The sequence below is a fragment of the Ammospiza caudacuta genome, chromosome 17, assembly GCF_027887145.1.
Source record: "Ammospiza caudacuta isolate bAmmCau1 chromosome 17, bAmmCau1.pri, whole genome shotgun sequence".
Classification (NCBI taxonomy): domain Eukaryota; kingdom Metazoa; phylum Chordata; class Aves; order Passeriformes; family Passerellidae; genus Ammospiza; species Ammospiza caudacuta.
In genome coordinates, this window is record NC_080609.1 from 4,186,241 (window position 1) to 4,212,467 (window position 26,227).

The 26,227-nt window shown below is 50.3% G+C and overlaps 1 protein-coding gene across 1 annotated transcript in view; it reads left to right on the forward strand.

The window, feature by feature from the left end:
* The first annotated feature begins 5,415 nt into the window (after positions 1 to 5,415).
* RHBDF1 (rhomboid 5 homolog 1) overlaps positions 5,416 to 26,227 on the forward strand; it is a 37,061-nt gene continuing 16,249 nt past the window's right edge. The window contains exons 1-4 of the mRNA XM_058815827.1: positions 5,416 to 5,629; positions 20,415 to 20,559; positions 22,362 to 22,495; positions 24,559 to 24,660. Of these exons, the coding sequence (XP_058671810.1) occupies positions 20,437 to 20,559; positions 22,362 to 22,495; positions 24,559 to 24,660 (359 nt within the window). The 5' untranslated portion in view covers positions 5,416 to 5,629; positions 20,415 to 20,436. The remainder of the gene's footprint in view (positions 5,630 to 20,414; positions 20,560 to 22,361; positions 22,496 to 24,558; positions 24,661 to 26,227) is intronic.

Consider the following 26,227-nt stretch of genomic DNA (forward strand, 5'->3'; position numbering starts at 1 on the left):
GTTTGCATAGCACCAGCGTTTCAGTGCACATCACAGCATCCCACCTCGGATCTCTGTACAGGGGAGAGGCACTGGAGAGCCCAGGAGGGGCCACTGGGAGCTCTGGGGAGAAGAGCTGAGGGGTGGCTTTGCTGTCCTGCAGCATGAGGTGGAGAGGATGAAACCCAGGGGCGCTGGAAGGGCAGGAGGCACAGGAGTGACAGGGAATGTTGGGATGGGACCTGTCCCTGTGAGAGTGGCCCAGCTCTGGGACAGCACCCAGGACCCAGACCCAGGTGGGAACTCTGTCCTTGGAGGCCTTCAAAATCCAACAGCAAGGCCACACTCCAGACATGCCAGAGACAGAGCTCAAACACCTTTGGAAGCTGGGAACCCCCTCCTCTTCCATGGCTCCTGTTTCAACCTGAAAAATCAGGAGTAGTGCAGAAGGGACCAAGCAGCAAAGCAGTGACAGACTGGGAAAGAGGAGCCATTTCCTGGCAGCACAGGGGGATTGGCAAAGTCTAGATCAGAACCCATAAAATTTGATTGTTTGGAATTGTTTTTACACTAAATATTATTGTTCCTTAAGTCTAACTAACTGCAGGGTGACATGATTAAATTAATTTTTGCTGGAGATAGGATCTCTGTTACTGACTCTGAGAGAGAGTTGATTTTACTTTGAAATTTCAGCTTCTTACTTTGTTACTTGCCTATGCCAAAACTATTCTTACAGATTTGTGTAAAGATTTGCTGGATTTACACAAAGCCCTGTTATTTTAGCTGAGCAAGTTCTTTACAAGCTTGTTGTCAGTAACTGAATTATTTTTTCTCCAATTACTGAGTTCATATTTTTACATCAAGATAGCATAACTCTCCAATTTCTTCAAAAAGTAGCTTACTGCTGACAGATAAACCAAAATTCCTCAGTTCCTTTATGAACTCTTTCAGTTCATTTTTGAATAACTGAACTGGATTTTTTTTTTTGTTAGTTTCAATTAAATCCCTTGTAATTAATACAGGAATTTAGGAGATGGTGAGCTTCACTGTGCCTGATTCAAAGTCTGGGTCCTTTCTGCAGTGTTCTGTCTGAACTGGATCACTCTTATTGCCAGTTTTGAATGTTCTCCTTCAAGGCTTGTCCACTGCAGCAGGTTAGAAGCCAGGTTAGTAGAACCTGGACATTTAAATGAAAGTGTCTGCTCAAAACCCAGGAGGCCCAGGATTACAGATCAACAACTAAAAGGTAATTTGTGCAATTTGGATTCAGGCTCTCCCAGGCCTGCATTCCAACAGTGAAGGTTTGATCACACCCTTGGCCACTGCTCTCTGTATTTGACTGCTTTATAAGAGTCCTTGTGTGCCTCTTGGAAATAAATCTGCTCAGTTTTGAAATTCTGAAGCAATATTATTTCATCTCTTGCCAAGAATGGATTGGAAAATGATAAGAGTCTTTCAGGCTACATAAGAGATATTTTGGGAGTTTTATCTTACTTCTTCCATGACATTTTTATTCCTTCCATATGAGACACACACATATATGTATGTTAAAAGCACCTTTTTGTGTTGAAGTAAACTGGGGAGAAAGAAGCTATTTTGCTAAGTGACATTTCCTAAATATTTTGGAAATCACAGTTTGCTTACACATGCTCTTTTTTTATTTTTCTTTTCCCTTTTTTTTGGCCAATTCCCTCAATGAGTTCACCAAAATGAAAATTGCCATTTTGATCTGAGTGGATTTTCTGGGTAAAATACAATTGAAAATAAATATTTCTTTATGGGCTAGCCATGAAATCCTAGTTGTATCTCATTTCCACTCCTCCACCTCCTCCTGGCACTGCAAGCACACACATTCCCTGTGGCTAGAGCCAGGAATGATTAATTGCAATTAATCTGGGCAGAAAATGAAGGGCCTGAGTTTTGATGCGATTTCCTTGTGCTCTGCTGGGCAGCAGCTCCTGTGGCTGTGAGTGGTCTGGGGCACCACCATCTTCCCAGATCAGCATTTTGGCTCCTCTCCCTGCTTGTCTCCTGCTCCCCAGCCCCAGGTGGACTCATTGATGATGTCTGTGAAGGGAATTATCTGTGCTGATTTGGGCTGAATAACCTACAGGCAAGGATGGTGGGGCTTGGCTTTATTTTTGAACCTCTTCCATGGGCTTAAACCCCCAATCCCTGCAGGCCTGCTGCCAGCTCAGCCCCTGGCACATCCTGAGCAGGTGCATGGAACTGCCAGGCCAAAGTCATCTCTGTGTCCCTCTTGCCACAGGTGTGATCCCACACAATAATGTCTGCACTGTCTGCTGCTGCCTGAGGGTGCCTGAGGCTTCAAAAGACCTTCCACCCAGTTTGAGGTTTCTGAACTTCATGTAAATTGAGTGGGTTATAGGAAATGGAAGTTGCGACATAGCTGCTTGTTAATAGAAGTTGTTTGGTTCTTTGGGTTTTTTTTTTTTTTTTTGGGAAGTGAAAGGTTTGCGCTCCAAAAAATGTCAATATTTTTTTTTGCAGGTCAGCAGCACCATTCCCAGTTTGACATCCACTCTGGGGGACTCCAAGCATGTTGCACCAACACTCCCATGGTGTGTGAGGAAGGGCACTGCTGAGGCTGGGTGCTCAGAGCACCCTCACTGCCCTCCCTGGGGCAGAAAGCTGGGCCAGCTGCTCACCAGGAGCTGCAGGTTAGTGAGGAACAGGGGCAGATATGGAGATATTTCTGTAACAGCTCTGGTGAACAGATCCTGCTGTGCCATCCCCACTTTTCCTGTCCACAGGGTCCCACACACCCATGTGCAGCTGGGGGTGAAAAGCTGATTTGCTGTTGGTACCAGGAGCCTGGTTTGCTCCCCAGCAAGGGGCTGCAGGTCAGCCATCCACCCTGGGAAGGCATTTCCCAAAGGGAATCCCCGTCCTTTCCCTCCTGGCAGTTCCCTCTCTGGCTCCCAGCCAGGCCACCTGCTTTTGAAACTCCGTGGGACTTTGCCTGGGTTTCTGTGTTATTAATCCTCCCTAGAAGAAATCCCAGGCCTTTCTGGACCTCTTCCCTGTTTGCTAGGACAGCTGCCAGGGCTGTGCTGCTGCTTCATGTCAGCACAGGAGGCACTGCAAAGCCCATGTATTTCCAGAGGGCAAGGGGAACTCTGTTTTTACTGGTCAAGGCTGCAATCTGACGCTCTCTGCTGTGCTTGCCAGGTACTGGGATGCCTTCTTGGCCCAAACACTGAACAAAGCAGGTTGGAATAGAATCATCTGTCCAGGGAACTGGTGATCCTGATAAAAACAGACCTCTGTGCTCCTATCTGTCCTCACAGAACTGTCAGGCAAGGCACACAGGCTGTAACACCACCAGTTCTCTGCTTGGATTATAATCCACATTCAGTGGAGCCACAATTTAACACTTGATGACACAGAATCAATGCTCCAAGGAGTGTTGCATAGAAATGTGCATGCAGGAGGGGATTCAGCAGGAGTTGAGGTGTTGAACAATTCTGTCCAGCACCTGAGGGCCATTGTGCAGCACTCCTGGCTGGTGCAGACCCAGCAGAGCCTGGCTGGAAGCAGGCAGGTGTGTGGCTCATCAGGCCTTGAAGCAGTTTTAGCAAGCTGCAGCAGTGAAAGTGCTGCATTCACATGCTGATGGATATCTATTTCATTGGGTCTTTAACCACGTCTTGTGGCAAGATCACAGTTTCTCATGGGTTTCAAGTAGGGAGGAAATTCCAGTTTCCAGCAGAGAAGAATGAAACAAATTCATGTAATCACATGTTCACCTTAAACATAACAAGCAGCAGGAAAGAGCCCTCCTTCAGCTGGTCCACATTTCAAATAGAAGTATTCCCTGAAGAGAGAGAAAACAAACAAGGTTTTTGGGCTAGATGAGCTGCTCCAGGCCAGGAATGGTGGGTGCTCAACACTGAACTGCTGCCATTCAGCATCTGGTGCTTGAGCAGTCAGAACCTGGCCTGAAATCACCTTATTCTATCTATTTTAGGCTAGGACCACTCAGTGCACTGAAGGAGAAACACTCTGGCTGGGGATGGCAGCAATGTAGGTGTATGCTTTACCAACAAGGTAGATTTTATCCAGCTCTGCAGATTCCTCCAGCTTGGGTAAAAAAGTTTGGGAGCTGGGTAGGGAAGCACTGGGGAACAGGAATTTGTGGGATGGGGTTAGCAGCACTGTCTGCAAGAGTTTTCTACAGGAGCAAGAAGTCACGTTTCAGTGACAGAGCTTTGCTTTTCTTGCAAAACGCACATACTATTGGCAGGAGGCAAAGAACGAGCAGGGGTGGGTCAGATTCCTACTCCAGCTCCAGAGTGTTCCTCCTGGGAGATGCTGAAGGGCCCTATGAGTGCATTACTGGATGCTTCTTTTCCTTGTTTATGTGGTAGAAACATCTGAAAATAATTTGTGCCTGTTAAGCTTTGCGGACAGTCAGGGTTCTGCGTGCTATTTGCTCTCCACCTCAGCCAGGACTAGCTGGGGCTGCTCTGGGTTTGCTCATTAGCTAATGAGACATGATATGGTTAGCAGGGCTCTCTGGGGGCTGCCTTCGACGTGTGGCTGCCGTGGGCACGCGCAGGGCTGGGTGCGGTACCAATGAGCTCAGCTCGGCTGGAGCGCGCAGGTCGTGGGGAAGATGCAATGAGATGGGAAAGGAACATCATCCCCCCCAGTTATTACTAACATTGAAAGCATCTGGAGCTGTGGGTTGGGGACCTGCTCAAGAGGGATGTGCACCCTGCAGGCCTCGCTGGAGCTCCAGCAAAGCTCTGCATGAGCAATTCATGCTGACTGATGCTCCTTGGAGGATGGATGGAGAAATCTTCTGCAGCAGTCCCAGGACAAGGGAGAGGATGGCTGAGCAATCGAGGTGGGAGGATGGCCTCCAGAAGGGAAAAATGTTTAAACTGGGAGGAAAGAAACAGCTTAGAGGAGGGATGACACGCTAACCACATGGCTGGAAGAGGAGGTGTGAAGACTCGGTAGGAAACACGGCACTAAGCGTAGGAGAATGGGCGAGAAGAAGGTAAAGTACAGTGAAACCGCCAGAAAGAGTGAGGGACCGGGAGCATCACAGCCCAGTGGACGGGAGGCTTAGCGGGGAAGGCTCCCGTGTGGGGCAGCGGAGCCAGGGCTTGGCAGCTCAGCGGTGCCCAGCCAAGGGGACTCCGGGAATCCCCGCAGCTCCCGCGGGCACGGCAGCGATGCCAGCACCCGCAGGGCCGATGCTAACGGGAGCCGGCGCTCAGCCCCGGCACCCCAGCGCAGCGGCGGGGCTAAAGGGCGCTGCCCACCGCCGCGGCAGCGGGGAAGGCGGGGGCTGCGGGGGCCGCGGGCGGGCCGGTGGCTTCCGCCCGGCGCGGCGCATTCCTACCCCGTGAGTCAGGGCGGCGCGGCGGGATGCGGCGTCCCGCGGCCCCGGGCGCTGGCAGCTCCCCGCCGGGACTCTCAGCGCCCAGCGCCGCTCGGCTCCCGGCTCGCATTTGCATGCCGAGCCTGTGAATGGCGTGCCCGCCCGGCCGGCCCCTGGCACGGGGGAGGAGTCTCCGCGCCCTCCGCGGGCCGAGCTCGGCGGCGCCGGTCCCTTAAGCCGCACCGGGGGGCGGCTCGAGCCGAGCGGCCGCTGCGCTTCGCCCTCGCCTGCACGGTGAGTGCGGGGCCGGGGGGCCGGGGGGGGCTGGCCGGGAGGGGCATCCCGGGAGGGGCATCCCGCGGGGGCCGCTCCTGCCCCGCCGAGGTACCGGGACCGCCGCGCGGGGAGCGGCCCGCGGGGTGAGAGCGGGGCCGGGGCAGGTGCTGCCCCGTGTGTGGGTGTCGGAGCTTGGCGATCGCAGTGCTTTCGGCTGTAGGTGGAGGTGCGCCTTCGCGGCTTGTTTCGGCTGATCCGAGTCCACCCCATCCCCACGCTTTCCCAGCCGTCCCTCCCCTGATGCTGGCACCCAGTCGCGCTTTGGCAGCGACTTTGGGAGATGATCTGGTGGAAAATATACGGCTTTTTACATGTTAAGGTTAGTTTTCCTGCCGGATCGAGTCTCTGAACTGAGTTCTCACACTGTGCGCTGCTGGCACGAAGCAAGGGGATCACGGCAGCCTGACGCGAGCACGACCAAAGCTTTTGCAGGGTGCAGCTCAGTGCCAAGTCCTTTTGTAGCAGCCCCATCCTGCCACACGTATCCCTGCAGTGCAAAGTGCCCCATGTGTACATTTTGCCCCGTGTTTTTCTCCAGTGTAACTCAGGAGAGGTGAGTGGCAGCACAGATGAGTTTTGTCTGCTGCTCGTCCTGGTGCCCCGCTCGGTTCTGTGGCTGCTGCTTCTCTTGCAGGTTGGCTTCGTGGCGGGGTGCACGGTGCCGGTCAGAGATGTCTCCAAGCCGGGTCTTGGAGCAAGCAGGAAGTTGTTTCCTTTCTTCCTGTTTTTGTCCCCATGCCTGCTAATTTCCTCTGGGAAGAAAAGTGCATTCTGCAGTAAAGGGAAAAAATAGTCACACGTAACGGGAAAGGACAAAGCAGCAAAGCTTCTGAATGAAGCATGGGACAAGGAAGGAGCACAGGGTGTTAACTGCAGTAACGCTGATAGGGCAGCAAGGACAAATAGCTGCCTATGAACTGTGACCACGGGGATAAAAATGGCCCAGTTGGGACAAGCTGGGGAGCAGACCCTTGGAAGAATTGCATTTCCACTCCAGTGTATGAAGGATGTGGCTCTCCAGCTGTTCTGTCTCAGTGATGCAGGTTTGCAGGAGGAGGTGATGACTCGTGTTAGATTGGTTGATATAGTTGGAAGAAAGAGGTGAACTTTAGATACTTCCTTTAAGCTTTGATTGTTAAATGGACTTTATGAAAGGGCTTGTCTGCCTTTTTATTAACCCTCAGTTGCTCTAATAACAGCTATCATCTCTCCTTCCTACTGCATCCCTCATGTCCTTAAATCCTCATGGTTGCTGCTGCTTAGCCCAGGTCTGCCCTGTGTGTGCTTGGGAGCCTGTGCCATTTCTGAGCTGGGATACTGCCAGCTTTCCAGGAGGTGCTGTGCATTTGGAATAGGTCCCCAGCTTTTTTCCTGGCCCCTGTGCTCATTTGTCCTGAGCCCCCAGGAAGGCAGCAGCTCTGGCATGTGGACGTGTGTCCGTGCTTTTCCTGCTTCTGTGTGTTCCCATGAAAGGAGGTTGATGCTGTGCAGCGTAAAAGCAACTCCCACAAAACTAGTTCTCTGGGACTTCCCATGACAGGCTTTTTTTTTTTTTTTTTTTTTTTTTAAGCAATCCACTTGCAAGAGATCTGCCTACAAACTGGCTTTTCAGGTTCTGGGGAAAGCCATGGGTTGGCCCTGCTCTCGGGAATGTCTTGCTGTGTGCTGGGTAGGCTTCAGCCAGGGGGATGAGCTTTGAATGTGCAGAGTGCTGCTGGCCTGCAAGCACAGCAGAAACCTCTTCTCCAACGAGCTTGTCCTCTCTGTGTCTTGGTACTGAGACCGTGTGGCCCCGATGTGTCACCTCAGGCAGGAATTATGTCCCTCAGAGAGGGCCAGCACCTCGTCACTGGCCTTGGCAGACAGCTCGTTTCGCTTTCGTGGCAGGGACTGTGACGGGGCTGCAGCCTCGAGAGGTCGCCGGGCAGGAATAGGAATTCCTTTTGGGGTCATCAGTCCTGTTCCTCTGGAATCCAGCCCCGGAAAGCAGCCAGCAAGTCCCAACATGTTCTCTTGAGAGAGGCAGGGTCTGCCTAGTGTGGCATGATAGGGCAGTTTATTCTGGGCACAGAGCCCTCATGCTCGGATATAATTAGTAAAAGTTTGATTCTCTTCAGTGTGTTGGATCTGTCTTCAGTGCAAACACAGCCTGGTTAGTGCTGAAGGCCTGAGATGGGAAACATGGCCAGGATTACCAGCTTGTTCTCCTCTTCCATTCAGTGTGTCCAGCAAGGAGTTGAGCAGAGCCTGTGTTGTGTGAGCCCTGTGTTGCTGGGGATGTGCCTGCCAAGCAGGACTGGCTGTGAGCTGAAGATCCTGACATTTCTTTATCTGTCACTCTACAGCTTTTATCCAGCAGACTGGTCTTTTGATAAGATTCTTTCTTTGTGGTTGCTGCCTTTCTTCCATAGCTATCTCTGGAGGCCTTGGCATCCCATGGAGACCATGCATCTTTCTCAGTTTCCAGCATTAATTGTGGCCTGACATGACACCTCTGTTAATTGCTGTTCCTGCAGCCACCAGCCTGTCTCCTGTATGTGACACATTTCAGTAGAAATACTTAAAACTCAAGGATGGATTCCTTCCTTAACATTTTCCCTGAGCTCAGAAGTGGATTAGTTTCCTTTCTTTTCAGTTGAAGAGGTGCTGGACTCCAAGTCTAATATTTATCATCATCTAGTTGGAAGGAAAGGAAACATGAACTGTGCAGATCTCACACAGTTGCTGTGAGGTTGACTCCCAGCTGCTGGGTATGTACATGTTGGAGTTTTAAGGAACCCATGGAATGCATGTGTTGCCTGCCTGCTCAGGGAGCTGTGTGAAAACATCTCAGTGTGTGCTGTGGGTGCTGCAGCCTGAATTTAATGGGGTTTGTGTCTGGGTTGTGGGTAAAACATCCCAGTGCTGCTGGAAGGTAGGATGGAGATGGTTTCTTTCTACAGAGCAGGGGAAGCTCTGGTGTCCAGGGTTGTGCAGGTAGTTCTCTCCCTGGTGGTAGGCTTTATTTTTAGCCTTGTGGTTGGTTCTTTTGTTTTGTTTTCTTTTTGTTTGTTTATTTTTTGCCTCATTCAGAACTAGCAGACCTGAATGGGCACCAGGTTGCTTACTCTGCTAGTGCTCAGTAACTCCCCTCTAAGAGAATCACATTTAAAAGGGACAGGATTAACTCTGCAGCTCTTAGTCCCAAGAGATTAGGCTGGCAAGAGGAAGATTTAACCTTGGAAGGAAATGGATCTGTTTGGCAGCATTTCCCATGGTCATGCTGGCAGCTCTGTTTCCATGTCCTCGAAGAACCCCAGGCTAATTTGGTGTGTGGTGTGTGCTCAGACCATGCAGGCCTGCTTGCATGGAGTGTGGAGAGCCTCCCTCAGTGCAGCCTGAGCTGGGCAGGGCTTGCCTGCCAGCCTCTCTGTTTTCCCAGGCAGAATGTCTGTGCCCCTGGGGGTGAGGTTTCCACAGGGAGAAGTGGAAATGCGTCTGTGCTGATTGCCCATTGTCATTTCCTTGGTAGTCGAACTTCTGACTGCTCCTTTTTTTGGTCCTACCCACCTTGTTGCTGTCCAGGAGCAGTTGAAGCTTCAGCTCACACCTCTCATCTTTGTTTCAGTTCATGCTGCTGTAGGAATGAGGAGGTGGTTTTGGTTTTTTTTTAATGTGTGTTGGGATGATGCAACAAAGAGCAAATCAGCAGCTGAGTTTTTGACCAAATCATCCAAACTATGGTCAAATCCTTCTGAGTAACAGTGTCTGTTTCCCACTGGGTGAAGACAGAGAGCTTATTCTTCACATTTATCTTAGTGGTCCAATCTCCTAAAGCTGTAAGAGTGCACGTTTCATTGCTTGTGTGCTCTACTTGCTGCACAGACAGCAAATGTCACATTGACATAGGGCTTGTTTTTGCTGTAATTTCCTTTGGATGCACTCTTCAACTATCTAGGTAAACAATTTATTTCAAATATAATTACAGCTCCTTTTTGCCTACCAGAGAAATGTTGGAAGTGCGGTGATGCAGACCTAGCAGCGGATATGTTCCTGAATTCTGGGGCCTTCAGCAACAAACAGACCTTGCTTTAGTAATCAGAGCATCTCCAAAGCACAGTGTTTATTAAAGGAAATGTAATTTCTTCTCAGTGAAGTCTGAGGTATCATTGCACAATACTTCCCTGGCACAGCAGAGCCTTCCCAGGGGGAGAAGAGATAGCAAGCCATGCCTGATCTTGCCTTTTCTGGAAAGCTTACCTTTGCCACCTCCTCCCCTTCCTGTTTCCACTGTGCTCAGAGCCAGCCCCTTGCTCTGCTGGTCAGCAGCAATCCCTGCTTTGAAGGTTTGCTTTCCTTTAAAAAGGAACAATCCCTATGAGGTCATCCTGAAACTGCACAGGACGCTGCACTTACAGTCCTCCAGGTCTGGCACTTCCTTGGCTTTGGCTCAGTGGAAGTTAGAGCTGCTTGGATTTTAAAATCTGGAGGGCTCAGACAAATGCAGCTTCTGTATTTCAGGAGTCACTGCCCTGTAGCAGTCAGCACATGGGAGATTTGTTACTCTGTTGCTTAAATTCAGAGCCCTAAAGTGAACTGTAGAACTGGGAGTTGTTTTGCCAAAAAATGTGAGTGTACCTTCCTTTTCCCTGGCTGTTCTGAGACTATAATTTCAGGGAGTACAGTGAGTAAGGATGTGCCATTCACTCAGCCTGAAGAAGTGTGGTTCGCTTAGAATTTTAATTTTTTTTTTTTTTTTTTGCTAAACCAAGCTAGAATTCTGATTACTTCTATTTGCATTATGAATGAGTTGTTGCACTGGGCACATGATGAACGTGCAGAGGTGTGCACACACCTGCAGAGCAAGACAAGCTCTTCCTGCAGCTATTTCCAGTTGGACACAGCAGGAGATGGTGTGTGCCTGGCCATCAAGCAGAGCCAGAGGGGAATTCAGAGCACCACAGTGGCTCTCCTGTCCTTGGCTGCATCCCCTAATGGTGAGGGACAGCAGCCAAACCAGCTCTGCTCTAAATTCTTGGCTGTTTAGTTGGTCCTTTGAAGGATCTCCCCCAGGCCTTGGCTGCTGTGGGCATTTTTTATTCTCTCACTTGTGCCCAGGTGTGCAGAACTGTGGTGGTGCTGGAGAAAGCCAGGTGCGTGATGGGGAGTGAGGATGCTCTGAGTTTCAAAGGAACGCTCCAAGAAAGTTGTTCTGAGTGGCTCTGTGGCTTCCATCCTTCCTGAATATAAAGTCTGTCTTCTGGTGGCTCCAGCATTTGTTATTGTTATTTCCTCTAAGATTTTTTTTAGGTTGCTATTCAGAGTGGTTTTATGTAACTTTCCATAGGAAATGTTGTCATTTGTGGCAGTTTTGATCTCTTTTGCCATTGAAACATTTTTATTTAGCACAACAAACAGTGATTCTTAGCTGCTTTTAGTATCCAGAGTCTTTGCTGTAGAGGATGAGTGGCTTTTGCTCTAACATAATTGTTGGTTTGGCTTATTGTCATCTTTTTAGGGGAGTTGCTTTTCCATCAATTGTTTATTGATATTGTATTTCTAAATGAACAATGTTGTAATCACTAAGACACATTACCAAGAAAATGGCTCTTGAGCTGGGTGCACAGACAGCTGTTCCAAAATCAGCCAGAGCCAGTGTTTACTTCTGTCCTGAGTGTCATCCCAGCTTGCCTTGTGTCCTGAACCCTTACAGTACTTGTGATGAGTATGAGAGCTGGTAGGAAAAAAAACTTCAAAATGCAAAATTTCAATGAAAATAAAACCTTTGTTGGGTTTGTCTTTTGTTTCCTAGTGTGGGGTCATGGCTGCACTGACAAAAGCCTTTTTGTGACTCTCACCTTGCTGTATAATTGAGGCAGTGACTGTGCCCATGGTACTTAACCAGGCATCTGCTTCACTAGTAATGGGAATAAATCTGGAACAGAGTCCTCTGAAGTCCCATGGAATCGTTTAAATGAGTTAAATGTGCACTGCAATAGTGTCTGTGATCACTCTTTCCTGAAGAAGGTGCAGAGCATTGTGACAACTGTGCTTAGAGGCTGCTGGGGACCCAAAGGGCTCTGCTGGCTCAGCCCAGGCAGCACTGAACCATCAGGCAGCTGTGGTTATCTTCAGCCAGGGTGCAGGAACAAGGCTGGCACAGATGATCCTTCCCCTGGTAGCTGGTAATGGATCTCTTGGTGGAAACAGCTGCTGTGGAGGACCAGGCAGAGCTCTGCTGGCTTCCCTGAGGAATGGGAACGCTGCTCAGAGCTTGGTGTGCCATCACTGCAGCTGTTGGCAGGTATCTCATCATGCTGTGCCCTGATGGAGCTTGTAAGTGCCAGGCTGTGACCAGATTTTTAGGATGTGGCTGCTGGAAATATGGCTGTTGGATGTGGTGGCAAAGCCACAGGGTGTGTCACAGAGAAACATAAACAGGGTGAAGAGCCAAAGTGCTCCAGAAGGTTTTCCACTGCTCCCCCCTTGTTGTGTGTTGGTTTGTGTGCAGGCTGTTGCCCTTGCTGGTATCTCAGTAGGTTGTGGATGGCTCTGGGCTGGATTTGCTCTGGAAGGTGGAGTTGGAGATCCCTCATTGCCCGTGCCCTGTGTGGGCCCTGGGTGTGCTTGGCTGGTGCTGCAGACCTGCCCCTGTCATCTGGGCCACACGTGGTGAGGACATGGAGAAGGCTCCTCTGCCATCCTGCTCTGCTTGGCTCCCCTCACCTCCTTCCTTGTGGGTGCTGCAGGCCAGAGGTCAGCAACGGAACTCCTCATGGAGAAGGCTCCTCTGCCATCCTGCTCTGCTTTGCTCCCTTCACCTCCTTCCTTGTGGGTGCTGCAGGCCATGGGTGAGCAGGGGAACTCATGGAAAATGACCCCTCTGCTCAGCCTGCTCTGCTTGGCTCCCCTCACCTGCTTCCTTGTGGGTGCTGCAGGCCAGGGGTGAGCAGGTGAAGCTCCTCCCTCTGTGGAAGCTGCCCTGGTGTGAGGCTGGGCTGTCAGCACTGGAGCAATCTGTGGATGGTTTGGGTGTTTTCCCATCTAATGACCCCACCAAAAAATTCCCTCTGCCTCTGGTGGTACAGCAGTGTTTTATTGCTGTTGCACTCAACACCTGCACTGAGGGTGCTTCTCAGAAGATTAGAGATGCTGAACCCACCACCTCCCTGGGATAATTGTTGGCTTCCCACAGTGCTACAAATCTGAGTTTTGGCCATGTTTTCAACAATCACTTCAAACTATTCTGCCTTGAGAAGCAGTCCAATCATCTGGCTCCAGCTGCTCTGTTTGTTCCTGTGCTTTCTCCTTTCCTTCTGCTGGCACCAGTGTTTGTGGAGCCATGTGGGAAGGAGCTGGGGCTGGAAGGAGCCATTTTCTCTGCTGAGCTCATGTGGGTCAGTTCCCAGTGTGGATCACCCAACAGCTGTGGGGATGCTGGTGCCAGCAGCAGGAGGAGGGCAGCACACAGGGCTGGGTCACTGCTCCTTCTGTTGGCTTGCATCTCTTTCAAGTGTTTAAGACATCTTTTTAGCTTGAATTTTGAGCATTGGTTTCCAAATTCTTGTTACTATTTTGCACTTTGTCTGCTGCAACAAAAGGACTTTGAAGATCAGCCTGTTGCTTGTGAGTGTTTGCATGTTGCAGTTGGGGGTCATCTTTTAACCTGTGTTTGAAGGAGCTCAACTACAGATCTGGGGACTATCAGAAATCAGAAGAGGTTTTTGAGCTTCCTGTTTTTCCTCTCTCTGCTATATGAGGGCAACACATCTTCAGGTCCCAGGTGAATCTGCTTTGAAAGCTTTTAATGCTGGTGTTCAAGTAGGAACTAAATTTTGTTTGATTTCCATCATAACCTTCATGTTTTTCTGAAAATCAAGAAATTCAGTTGCTCAAAGGGATATCAGATCTCCTTTCTTGATCGTGGGATTGGCTCACGTACATTCAGTCTTCACTGGTGGATATTTTCATTACCTGTGCTTAAAGCCCTCTGTCTCTGTATGCAGCTGAACCTTTTCCAAGTTCAGTGAGTCCCAGCTGAAGCTTCTGAAGCTTTGCACTCCTGCTGTGCCTCTTTGAACACCATCCCTCTACAAGGCTTTGCCTGAAATACCAACCCAGTGTAGCTTCCCATTTCCTGTCTAGGGCTCTGCCTGGCCTCTTCCAAACCAGGCAGTGTCAGCTGGTATTTCTCAGCTCATTCAATTCAGTGGCTCATGGTGAGATCCCCAGTGGGGATGGAGCAGGACAGTTTCACACAGGCAGGGGATGACAGCTCAGGACTCTATTTGATGTCTCACCTGAGCTGTTGTCATGCTGAGCCATCGCTGAAGAGGTTGGTCCTACCCTTCCTCTCTGGGTTGCACAGGGCTTATCTGAAATTATCTAACACTCTTCAGGCTGCCAGATCAACAGGAAATAATTTACTAGGGTTAATTTGTGCTGGTAAAACACCTTGTGGAGCAAGGCAAGCCTGCTCCCTGGGCAGCAGCTAGCTGGCAGATGGGTTTGCTCACGAGCAGAGCCCTGAGGAATTGCTGCCTGTGTGATTTGGTGCAGGCTCTTGGAAGTGGCATCAGCCTCCAGCAGAGCTCGTGCATGGCAGGGAGCAGTGAGAGGGACAGTGGGGTGTGTGTGGGCATGGCAGTGCTGCCAGCTCCCTGCAGGGCAGGGCTCACAGGGCACTGTGTCTGCACAGCTCTCAGAGCTGCTTGGACTGCTCAGACCCAGCTCGTGCAGAGCCTCACAGCATTGCCCAGCTCCCCAGCCAACCTTGGGAAAGCAGGAGAGGGCCCTGGGCAGTGCTGATGGCTTTGTTGAATTTTTCAGGTATTTTCTTAGGGTGGGCAGTGGTGGTGGGCTCAGCCAAAGCCTGAGTGTTGCTGAGCCCTTAGCAGCTTTCCCCAGGAGTGGCCTGTCCCACCTTCCCTGTCCCTGCCTGCCCTCAGCCCCTCCATCTGGCCCGTTTCAAAGGGCTGGCTCATGCCTGGTGTTTGGGATATTGTTTGGAGCTCCTTGGGTCTGATCCATGCTAGATGGTTTTATTGGCAGCCTAAAAACCCATTGCTCCTCTTCTCCTTGGACTTCCTGCCTTTTCCCTGCTGTGCCAGCAGCAATCCTCCTGGAGAGAGGCACAGCCAGGAGCTGTCTCCTCCTGTCTGGAGGGCACTGTGAGGATCCTGCTTTCTTTGCTGGATTCCTGTGCCTCAGCCAGACCCCTTCAGGTACATGGAGCTTGCCTGGGACTTTGTGTAGCAGGCACTGTAAATAAGATTGTTGCAGTGATGGGGTTTGAAAAATGGAGAAAAACAGCTGGAGTGTGAGCATGGTGCTCAGATTGCAGTGGAATAACCCCTGTGTGTGTTACTCCTGGGGGTGTCTGGAGGAACATGCACACACTGTGCTGGAGAGGAGCAGTGCTGTTGGAAAAAACAGATGCTGTTTGTTTGTGTCGTGTTGAATTAAGTTGGGGTTTTGTTTTGGTTTGGTTTTTCTTTGGAATGTTTCTTGGGGGGGAAAAAGCCAGCATTATTTTAAATGGGAATGCTGGTGAAATGGAGATTTTGGAAGTAAAGAAATCAACATGGGAATAGCTTCAGTTGTCTCTTTAAATGGAAGGATGGTCTTTCTTTGAAATGACTGTGCAAGCTTCTAAATGTGTTTAGGATGCCTGTCAGTTTTAGGAACATGCTCAGGCTTCTGGGCAAAGCTTTTCTTTTGCTCTTTGGGTCAGTAGATTTCACTAAGCAGCTTTCCTTGATCATGTGCCAACTTTGGTATTTAATGTGCTCTCCCCTTTCTTAGCCTGACCCACAGCACAGTGGATTTGCCTTTCATTCTGCTTCTGTGACCTTGCTTTGGCACAGACCTTTTGAAGATGAATTTCCCAGACTATCTGCCATTGATATGTTTTCTCTTTTGTTTGTTTATTTTAATTGAAATGGACATTATTAGTAATTTTTATGTTGCTACCAGCTGATCAGCTAGAAGAAGCTGGATTTGCAAATACCTCATTCAGCCTTATATTTGCATATTCCTGAGTTTTGTGATGCTGGTGGAACAAAGTCCAAACTAAGCAAGTGCAAGAGGTCTGAAACAGCCCCTGTATGAGGACTGAGCTTCCGGATGTGCATGTGGGAAGAGGGAATGGTAGGAAGACATGGAAAAGATCTGTAGGGTCAGGACTTGCATGGAGAAAGAGGATAGGGAGAAGCTGATCATTCTCCTAGTCCAAGAACTAGAGCAGCAAGTGGACCTAGGAATGGCAGGTTTGCAGATGAGCTGGAGTCACACAGCATGTGTTTCAGCTCTGGAGCTTTGTCATGTGCAGTTATGAACACTAGAAGTTTGCTTGGATTAAAAAATGATCTGGATAAATTCTGGAATAATAACCACTGGATGGATGTAGAGATGGATACAGAACTGTTACATGCAAAGATTTCTGGCACAAGAAGCCTGTGAGTTATTCACAGCATGTGCCATGGGAGAAAGGACTGTTGAGTGATCCTGTACTCCTACCCTGTGCCAGGCATGCTCAGCTGGAAATGAGACACTGGCTTTAGAGGGACCCTGAGCTGACCCTGCATGGGTCTGTGTGTTCCCTGTGCTCTGTGTGTTCCCATCCTGCTGCTCTTGGTGGCCTCTTGACAGTACTGAGAAATTGAGATTGATGGTATGGGACCATTCAAACAAAATATGCATCGATGCAGTCAGCTTTGAAACAAAGCCCACTGGCCTGATGAAATACATGGACACTGGACCCTGAAACACTGACCCCTAAAATAACCAAGGGGTCAGTGTGAAACTCAGCAAGTGCTTTCACTGCAGTGCTGAGGCACAAATTAGCAGCACTTAGAGTGAGGGCCAGGTGTGGTAATGGTTGCTACCTGCCATGCAAGGGCTGTTGGACCATGGTGCTGTACATCTGTGCACACAGCTATGCACTGATGCTCCTCTGGTCTGTATATCCATTTATTCAGCTGGTCCACATCAGGCTCCCTGTTAACCCCTGGAGACCTGTCTCCCATGACCATACCCCAGGCCTTTTTGTGCCTGGGGCAGAGGCAGCTGCCTGACCTGTGCTGTGGCTGATTATTCACACAGAATTCACAGTGCTTGCCCTGGCAGGGCCTGATGCAGTCTTGGGTGTTTGTAGGGTTTATTTTTGGCCACTCCAAATGCATGCGGGGAGTTGGGAATGCTGAACAGCTCTGCCTTCACTGCACTCTTTTAATGGGAAATGAACCTGATAGTGAGTAAAGAAGGTTGAACTGGTAGAGGGATTTGCTCCTACATACTCTGGTTTGCAGCCACCCTGGAAATTTATCTGAGGTTTAAATACTGAATGCATTTAGAGAGTTATTATATATGCATTTTAATGCTTTGCTACTTAAAGAACTCTTTAACTGCTGAAGCGAGGAGAAAGCAGAGCAATCCATTGCTCTGTCAGAATGTGAATTTCATATTGACATCTTCACCTTGCCTAAAATACAAAGTTAAGTCAACTTTGGGGGTAATTACAAGGCCACAGGCTTTACCCTTGTGTGTGTTTGTCCTCGTTGGCAGGTGTGTACACCCACGTGCAAGTCTGCAAGGATGGCAGGGAAGCCAGTGAAGATACGTGGACATCACTGTCTGTGGTCTGTGGCAATTTAGGAGGGGAAACTCAAACCAGATTTAATCAGAAGTCTTTCACAGGGTTTCATGTTATTGCAGCAACTTTCGGGCAATACGGGCGTGATTCATCCTCTGCCTTCCTGGCCTGGCCTCACTGATTGATAGAGCTGCAAATCCTACACATTTGTATTCTTTACACCCAGAGCTCCTGTTCACAAAGGCTGCTCTGTAGGTAGACAGGAAGGATGTTGAGTGATGTTGGCTCAGTGGTGAGATGCTGGAAAAAGCAGAGTTGCTACTTTGGAGGCTCTGAGTTTGCCCTTGAAGGCACAGGAAGGAGGCTCTTGAGTTGTGTGAAATAGATTGTGTTTGGTCATGCCAGTGTGGCTCTGTCTCTCTTGGCTGGTCTCTGATTAGGACACCTTGAGGACATGTGGTGTTTGTGATCCTCAGAGGTAAATGCTGAGGCTCTTTGCTGGAGTATTTCAGGTATGAGAAATCTGCTTTGCTTTCTGACTTCACTATGAAGACAAATTTGCAAGACCTTTCAGTAAATTGTGTCTCATGGCAGATTTACTCATACCAAGCACAGGCAGGAGTTCCCCTAATACTCTCACTGTCCTTATCTTGCAGGAAGTTGAACAGTTGTATTTAGCCACCCCTGCAGCTCGGCAGGGAGGGAAGGAAGGATTTGTGTCCCTCTCATGCACAGCGCTGCATCTGTGCAACAGGACTGTGGTGCATGTATGAAGGGCATGTCTGTACAGACTAGATCATGAATTCCCAGACTTTTGGGGGCCTGTGGTATTTGCTGAAACCCAACCTTCACCCACCTACAGCTGAGTCCTCCCTTTCTGTCGTTCTGGCTCAGCTGAGCACAGCGCTCCTGGCAGCCGGCCCAGCCCCGCGACTGAACCAGCAGCTGGCCTTCAGCTCCTTTTAGATGAGATTCTCTCCTAACCCAATCCAGATCATCCCCCACTCCCATTTGTTGACCTATTTCCCCCCTGCCTGCCCCCCTGCCCCGTACCTTTTGCAGTGGTGTGTGCAGTTCCCTTTGCAGAGCTGCGGGAAGATGGTGGCAATGCCCTGCAAGGCAGTGCACGTTTCACAGAACCGGTGCCTAATTTAGGTTGGGAGGGACCCGTGCAGGTTGACTGGCTCAGCCACTGCAAGGCTGGGATAATTCAGGCAGCTCAGGGCCTTGTTTTGTTGCATGCCAAATGTCTCAGAGGGTGGAGATCCCTCTGGTCCTGGCCTAGGACTTGGCCTCTCTCAAGGAAGAATCCTTACGTGTTAAACTCACTCTGCATTTAAAATAAATGGGCTGTGTTAGCAATGTAAGAGCGCTAAGTTTTAATTCCAACAGAGTTTTTCTCCTACTCCCTGTCAAAGCATGTGTGCCTGCAGATTTAACTGGTTGCTTATTCCATCTGTCCACTGTGGTGAAGAGGCTGGGGCACTTGATTATTTTTGTCCCCTGTGGCTAAGGGCTGCAGGCCAGGCTAGGGCCATGCAAGGAGAGAGCCCGCAGGGAATGGAATCTCTTGTCCCATTCAGCACACATGCTTCCCACTGTTCACTTGAAGCTGTGTGTGTGATAGGAGAGGAAGAAATACAAACTTGTAGCACAATTTAGGCTGGAAAGTACCCGTGGAGGCATCTGAGCTGATCTGCCTCCAGTGAAACCTGTTTTCTCTGAGCATGCACAGTGAAGTGGGTGCTCTGCCAGCCTGAAGGACTCCTGTGGTCCCAAACAGGAGGGCAAAACTGCAGCAGAGTGGGCAAGATGACAGCGAGTCACTCTGCTCTCTGCGGCGTTTGGATTACACAGCGGTTTTTATTTAAATACCATATCATTATTATTTATGTATGAAAACCACTCTTAGTTCAGGATTAGTGCCAGTTCTCTAATGTTCATGCTATACTGGTATTGCTCTGTGCACTGTATTATGTTTCTAGAAAATCACTACATTTAAAAGAGATTAGAAACAGCGATGAGAAATGGCCACTTGTTAATTGCTAAGTGGTGGGTGGGTTGGAAAGTGTGGTGCTTGGCTTTGGGTGGGCAGAAAAGGGTGTTGGTGAGTCACAAGCTGGTTTTAGAGGGAGGTCAGTGGCTTTTGATACTGCAGTTACTTAGCTGGTTGGTCTGGATCCAGATCTCATTAAGATTTAATTCACGGCTTGTTCTTAAGGAATCTGGATCTCACAGTAGTCTCAGCAAAAATCATAATGGGAGGCATCTCAAACTTGTGACTGCAGTGCCTGTATCTGGCTCGAGGTTCTGTGTCCTTTAGTGTCAGGTGCTGAATGAGCAGTGTGGGCACAAGCTGTGAGCCCTGAGCCCTCATGAGGCACTTGGGGAATTCATCCCCCATAATAAGGGGAGGGGTTAGATGCAACTGCCAACCTCCCCTAAAACAAAGCACAACCCTAAATATAAAACAAATTCTATCATAAATTCCTACTCGGCCTCTCTCCAAGATCTATGGCCTGAAAAACCATTGTTACAAAATTTAACTACAGGAACACCTAACTCTACCCTTTCTCCTTCCCTTCCCCATTCCCCCCCCAGCATATTTTCTTCATGCTTCACACTCTCTGCCCCATCAGACAGTCCATGAAATGTGGGATGGTCCACATCATATGCTATGCCTGTCCATCAAAAACCCAGACATTATCTCCCAAGTGGATGATATTTGGTTGGTACACCCACCAGATACATTCTTGTTTCAGGTACCATATAGCCCAAGTGTACCTTCCTACAGCCAAGCTGCAAGCGTTACCCACAGACCCAGAAACTTATCTACTGTGCACAACACAGATTTAATTCATGGCTTGTTCTTAAGGAATCTGGATCTCAGTAGTCTCAGCAAAAATCTTAATGGGAGGCAGCTCAAACCTGTGACTGCAGTGCCTGTATCTGGCTCGAGGTTCTGTGTCCTTTAGTGTCAGGTGCTGAATGAGCAGTGTGGGCACAAGCTGTGACCCCCGAGCCCTCACGAGGCACTTGGGGAATTCATCCCAGGTGGGGCTGGGGGCCCATCAGTCACAGCTGGGAGGAGAACCCTCTGCTCACCCTGCCAGCATGGGCTGTGAGGGGTGAGCCAGATTCCCTCCTGACTCTGGTGTCTCTCCTCTCTAGGCCTGAGGACAAGCGTGGGACGATGTCGGAGGCGCGGCACGACAGCACGAGCAGTTTACAGCGCAAGAAGCCACCATGGCTGAAGCTGGACATCCCGGTGCCAGTGCCCCTGCCCGTGCCAGAGGAGCCCCTCCAGCCCGTGCAGGTACAGAGGGAAGGGTTTGTGGAGCTGGGGAGGGATGTGCTGGGAGCATCCCTGTGCCTGGGATCCCCATCAGGGAAAGGCAGCGTGTGATGGCAGGTCGTGAGGCCACATGAGAAGGGGCAGAGCCTTTGAGTAAATTTATGAGCAGTAATTAACTCCACCTGAAGGGGATGTGGGAGGGATGAGGGTGGGTGGCTGATGTGCTCACATCAGTGGATGTGAGTGTTTGGATGTGGGATATGAGAGTGAGGTATTCAAACAAGCATTTCTTAAGGGAACTGGAGGATTGAAGGTCTCCCAGACAAGCATGAGGGCCTGGAAGTGCTGGAGCTTGTGCTGAAATGAGCAGGGTATGAATCTGACTTATGAATAGCCAAGATAATGACAGACTTTCATCAGCAACAGCAAAGAACAGTTACTGGCAACACAAAGCTGTTAGCAGCAGGAGGAACATAAGAGGACCATGTGGGATGTGAAATACATAACATTTAGGAGTGCTGAAGTGGAGATGAGGTGATAGGTTAATAGGAGCAGTGCAAAGCACGAGGGTCAAACACCCTCATTTGTGCTGGGGATAGGGAGAATATCAGGAATAGCTGCTACAAGGTATTAAAAACTGCTGTTGGGATGAGACCTGGGTATGAATGCTGGCTGCTTGTGTGGCCTTGCTGCAGGAGCAGAGGCTTTGGGCACCGAAGGCAGAGCCAGAGGGTTCTTGCTGCCCAGCACCATTGACCTGGTTTCAGTCACTTACGTGAAAAAAGTTTAGAGAAATGGAGGGTTATACAGCTTCCCTGGAGGGGGCTGAGGACAAGCTTCAGAGGGAGCTTTTATTGGAACATCAAGGTCTGTCCTCTTCATCATTCTGTGATCCAGGGACTCAAATGCACTTCACTCACATGACAGCTCCTGGCAGCTAAATCTTGGTTCTGGCCTTCCCTTGGAAGGAAAGAGTTTGGAGGTCAGTCTGTAGGGATTAGAAGTGGAGTTCAGGGTTTTACCAGTGCAAGTTGAAACTTTCTGAATCAATTATTTAAGGCTGTGATGGATCTTGCCTTGTCTGGAATCTCTAAATCCAGCTGGGCACCTGGAGGGACATTCCGTGCTTATGATGGAAACTGGTGGAAATGATGTTCTCTGCATAGCCCAGCTGTCAGGATAAGAGTGCATTGTGTGCACTTCTGACTTACAACCTGAGTATCTGTGTGCTGCTTTTACATAAAAGATATCAAAACTGTTGATGTAAATAGAAATCATTATCTTTCTGGGCTACAGAGGCTGAAGTAGTCTTGAGGCAGAGACAGTGTCTGACCAGAGGATCAATCAGAGCTTCCCTTGCCAGAGGGGCAGTCTGCTCAGCCTGCCCTGTACAAATGGGACATGGTTTCTCTGCTGAGCTGATAAAAATGAAATCCAGAGCAGCCCTGGAGAGGTAGTTGTGTGAGCTGAGAACAGCATGGTGAGTTGTGTCACATTTGGTAGATGACATTTAGCCATGACATGTGAGTGTGCCCAGGCTGTTAGGCTATGAACAAAGCCTTTCCCAGCTTGCTTAGGCTGCACCAGGCAGCAACTGCAGACCCACCCACAGCTCTCACAGGCTTTTAGTGCAGCTCCAGAGCCACTTAAGAAGCAAATCCCACTGACTGCGTTTCTCTTGACCTTGTGGAGCCGCCTAGGAGAGTGTGGTTTGGGCAGCCAGCAGCCAGGAGGATGTGCTGCAGGAGCTCAGGCAGTCCATGTTGAATTTTTGACCTGCTCACGCCAGAAGTCTGACTCTGGCTGCCTCCCTTCCCTCGCAGCCGACGCGGCGCCAGGCGTTCCTGCGGAGCGTGAGCATGCCGGCCGACAACAGCCGCGCGCCGTCCCTGCCGCACGACCCCGCCAGGAGAGCGGGGCTGCAGCGCCAGACCTCCATCACCCAGACCATCAAGAGGTGAGGCACGGAGCTCCTGGGGCCTGCTGCACTGTGTCCTGCCATCCTGCAGTCCCTCATTGCCTTGGGAGGTGGTGGGAGGGTGGGTGCAGGTTGGTCCCCAGTGTAGAAGCCCAGTGGTGCTGTACAGCCTGTCTGCAGTGCATGAGGAGGAAAGTCCTGGGAGGAAGATGCTGGTGACCAGGACAATGAATGGTGTTTGCCACTTACAGACAGGTTTTGGCTGCCCCCATGCCCTGTGGGGGCTGTTTCCCAGTAACAGGATGTGTCAGGCCCTGATGTTTAGCTGTGAATGTAGGTGGGCTGTACTGGGCGTGCTTTGGTGCAGTGTCTGAGAGCACATGGTTGCTGGGGGAGGCAGAACCCATTGGAGCTGTGCAGGGCTCTCAGCAGCTTGGCTCCTAGCACTGGCAGGTCCTTGAGATGGCTCTGAGGAGTGGTGGAGAGCAGGGAGAGGCTGCTGTGGTCCTGTGTCCCACTCCTACAAAGTGTTGTCATTACGAGACTCTTGACACATGGCCACACAGAGCAGGATGCTGTTTCCCTCACCATGGCAAAGGCTTATCCCAGTTTGCCCAGAGGGAGTGGCTCTCCCAGCTTTTCTGCTGAGATGGCTCATTTCTGTCTCTGGCAGTGTGTCAGGCCTGCCTGGATCCCAGGAGCATCCCTGGAGCTCCAGGGGTCAGGGGTACTTTCAGCCAGCCAGGCTTCACCCCCTCACAAAGGAGCAGCTTTCCAGCTCTGGGACATCTCCCACACACTGTTTTCCTTTGCCTCAGACCTTCCCCAGCTGCCTTGGTGCTGAAACTCTCCTGCATCAGCCCACTCTGATCCTGCTTCTTGTGAGGTTGAGAGGGCTGAGCCTGTGAAATGGTGTCTGCTCTTTTCAGGGCTGTGGGCAGCCTCTGGGGCTGCTGAGGCTGTCCTTGCACACCTACTCTGCCTCCTCCCTTGCCTCCCTGCTCCTGACGTGTTCCTTGCCAGGACAGCTAGGCAAGAGCACGTCAAGGATGAGGGGATATCCTGGGAGGGTGCTGTGGAGGCCCTGACAAGAAGCATTGGGTAGAAGAGCCTGGCTAACCTGTCCCAGAAGTCCTCACAACATGCAGTTTGTATGTAGAAGAGTGAGGAAATGTGAACTGCTTTGGTGCTACTGTGACAGATTTACTTTGGGAAGGACTTAACAAGGAGCAGAACTGCAGGAGATGCACACATTACACAACACTGGCAATAAAAGCATGAAATGAGTGGATCATAAACAAGGCCAGGGAAATGGAAAGTATCAAGGCCTAAATCCCTGTTTTCCATTTAGCAGAGCTAGGAATACAGTGGAGAATGCAGACCATACATCCCTAAATTGTGTTTTGGGATTTGTTTTGCGAGTCCAGGAAGGCTGACTGCCAAGTTTTCTGTTTAACACAACCCTCAGAATACACAGAATGTGAAACTGCAGCAGGACTCCATATCATCTTCCCTGGAGGACACAGATCAACTATGAACATAATGTCAAGCCTGTGTAGTCCAGAACAAGGCATGGGAGTGATTCATATGAAAGCATCTAACACCATTTCCAGTCTTCCAGGGTGTCTGAGATGTCCATGCAAAGCAGCAGATGTGCCACAGATAGACTTGTTCACCAGGCAAGATCCTGTCAGGGCACCAGTCACTGTCTCTAAGCAGATCATATCTCAGCCTGCTGACACCTCCATGGATTCACACTGGTGTGCAAAGCCAGCTGTGGAATCTGTAGCTGTGTCTGGGCTGAAGAAGGCAGTTCTTACAGGGGAGCTGAGGGGGTTGGCAGTACCCCTGGTACCTTCCAGAGCAATGTGAGACATGTCACAGGTGCACCAAGAGGATTCAGCAGCCTCCTGGGCTCAAAGATGCTGTTTCTGTGTGGCTTGAGCTTGGTTGTTTCTCTTAGGTCGTGCTCTCAGCTCAGGCCACTGTCACATGCAGTGGGGCACCGCTGCTGCCCATGGGCTATGGAAGGAGATGCAGTGGCTGCTCCTCCCCAGAGCCCTGGAGGTTCCTTGCCCTCAGCTCTCTTTTCTTTGCAGCAGGCAGGTTCGGTTTCAGAGGAGTCAGACCCTGCCCGCGGGTGGGCACCGGGGGGGCAGGAGCTCCCTGCGAAAGCGCCAGTCCCTGCCCCGATCGTTCTTCAGGTACTGGTAGCACTGAGTGTGACACCCACCCTGCATGTGTGTGCCAGGGCTGTTGTGAACTGCACAGAGGCTGCCTGCTGCTGAGAGCACATTGCCTTCCCAGGGTTGCCCAAGAGGCCTACAGACAGGCAGAGTGAGAAAGTTCATGTGTGCCTCTAACAGAAAACAATTGTCACTCCTACTAAATGTGTAGGCAGCTGTCAATAAGTAGCATGGACTAACAAGCTGTCCACCCGCCAGCCTCACTCCCTCCTGCCTTTCCTAACAAGCTGTCAACCTCCTGGTGTTCACCATAGCTGGAATATCTCCCCAGGGCAGTCTCAGCCCAGCCTGCCTTTGCTGGCAGCAGTGCAGCATATGTTGGCCCCAAAGCCTTCTTGGGGCAGGAGGGGAAGGAGAGGAAGCAGCACCAAACAGATGCTGTTGTGTTGGTGCAGAGGAGCTCAGAGCTGATGAATGGAATACAGCATCCACTCTTTCCCTGTTGACATCATGGCTTTTTCTAATGCAAATGTGATTGTCTTCTTTTTGAGGTGGAGGTCTTTGTTTACTTAACACCAAGGAGATGAGCCACTGCAGGAGGCCAGGGCACAACGGGCCCATTGACCATCACCCCAAATCTGGAGCTTAGGAAACTTTTAAACCAGACAGACAGTGTGACTTGGACCTACTGCCCTGTATTCCTGTCTTACCATGCTGCCCTTGGCCAGCTGCCACTCTGGCACTGTCACCACCTTTGGGGCTGCTTGTGTTTGGCCTTGGGCTTTCAGGGCTGCTTGGCTCATCGTGACAGAAGAGTGACAGCTGACTCTGATGTTGGTTGTTACAGTGCCCTGGGGACTCCACAGGATGTGAATGAATGCCAACTGAACAGAGGCATTCAGCATCTTCCCAGGGTGCCCTAAACTCTTTAGTGGATTATTTTGGCTATGATCAGGGAGGGGTGGGACAGCTCTTCACCCTGGCCCTGGCCCAGCAGTTGTCTCTGGCTGTTCTGGAGTGTTCCTCACAGTCCCAACACCTGTGATGGTGTTTGTACTTCCAGACCAGTGGGAGCACAGCTTTGGAGATCTCTGAGGCTCATATGGGCCCAAATCACCCTCAGCCCCTCTCCCTTTGAGGCCCTGTGTACAGACTTGTCACCCAGGGTCACCTTGCTGTTGAAATCCTGGTTACAGCAGTCTGTGGGGAGCCCTCTGAGTGCTCAGGCTGTTCTGTGAGGTTTGTGTTGTGCCAGAGCAACTTGACCTCTGTGCTATGGGCTTGGTGGGTCTGTTAGGGCAGGGGCTGGCCCTGGGCCTTTGCTCTGGATGGAGAGGAAGATTGCTCCAAGGAGATGTGGGTCTGTGGGAGCACAGAGGTGCCCCAAGATTTTCACATAGCCCCCATCTCCAAAGGCTGGCACGTTGACTTGCTGGTGGCATTTGGGTTTTAGCCAGCAAGGCTGTGGATTTCAAACACACCTTTTGACATGGTGGCAGAGCACCTTCACCTGTTGGTTGGTGGGGTTTTTGCTTGGAAGTGTTCAAAACCACAGGATTAATTTCCTGTCTCTTTTGCACTATCT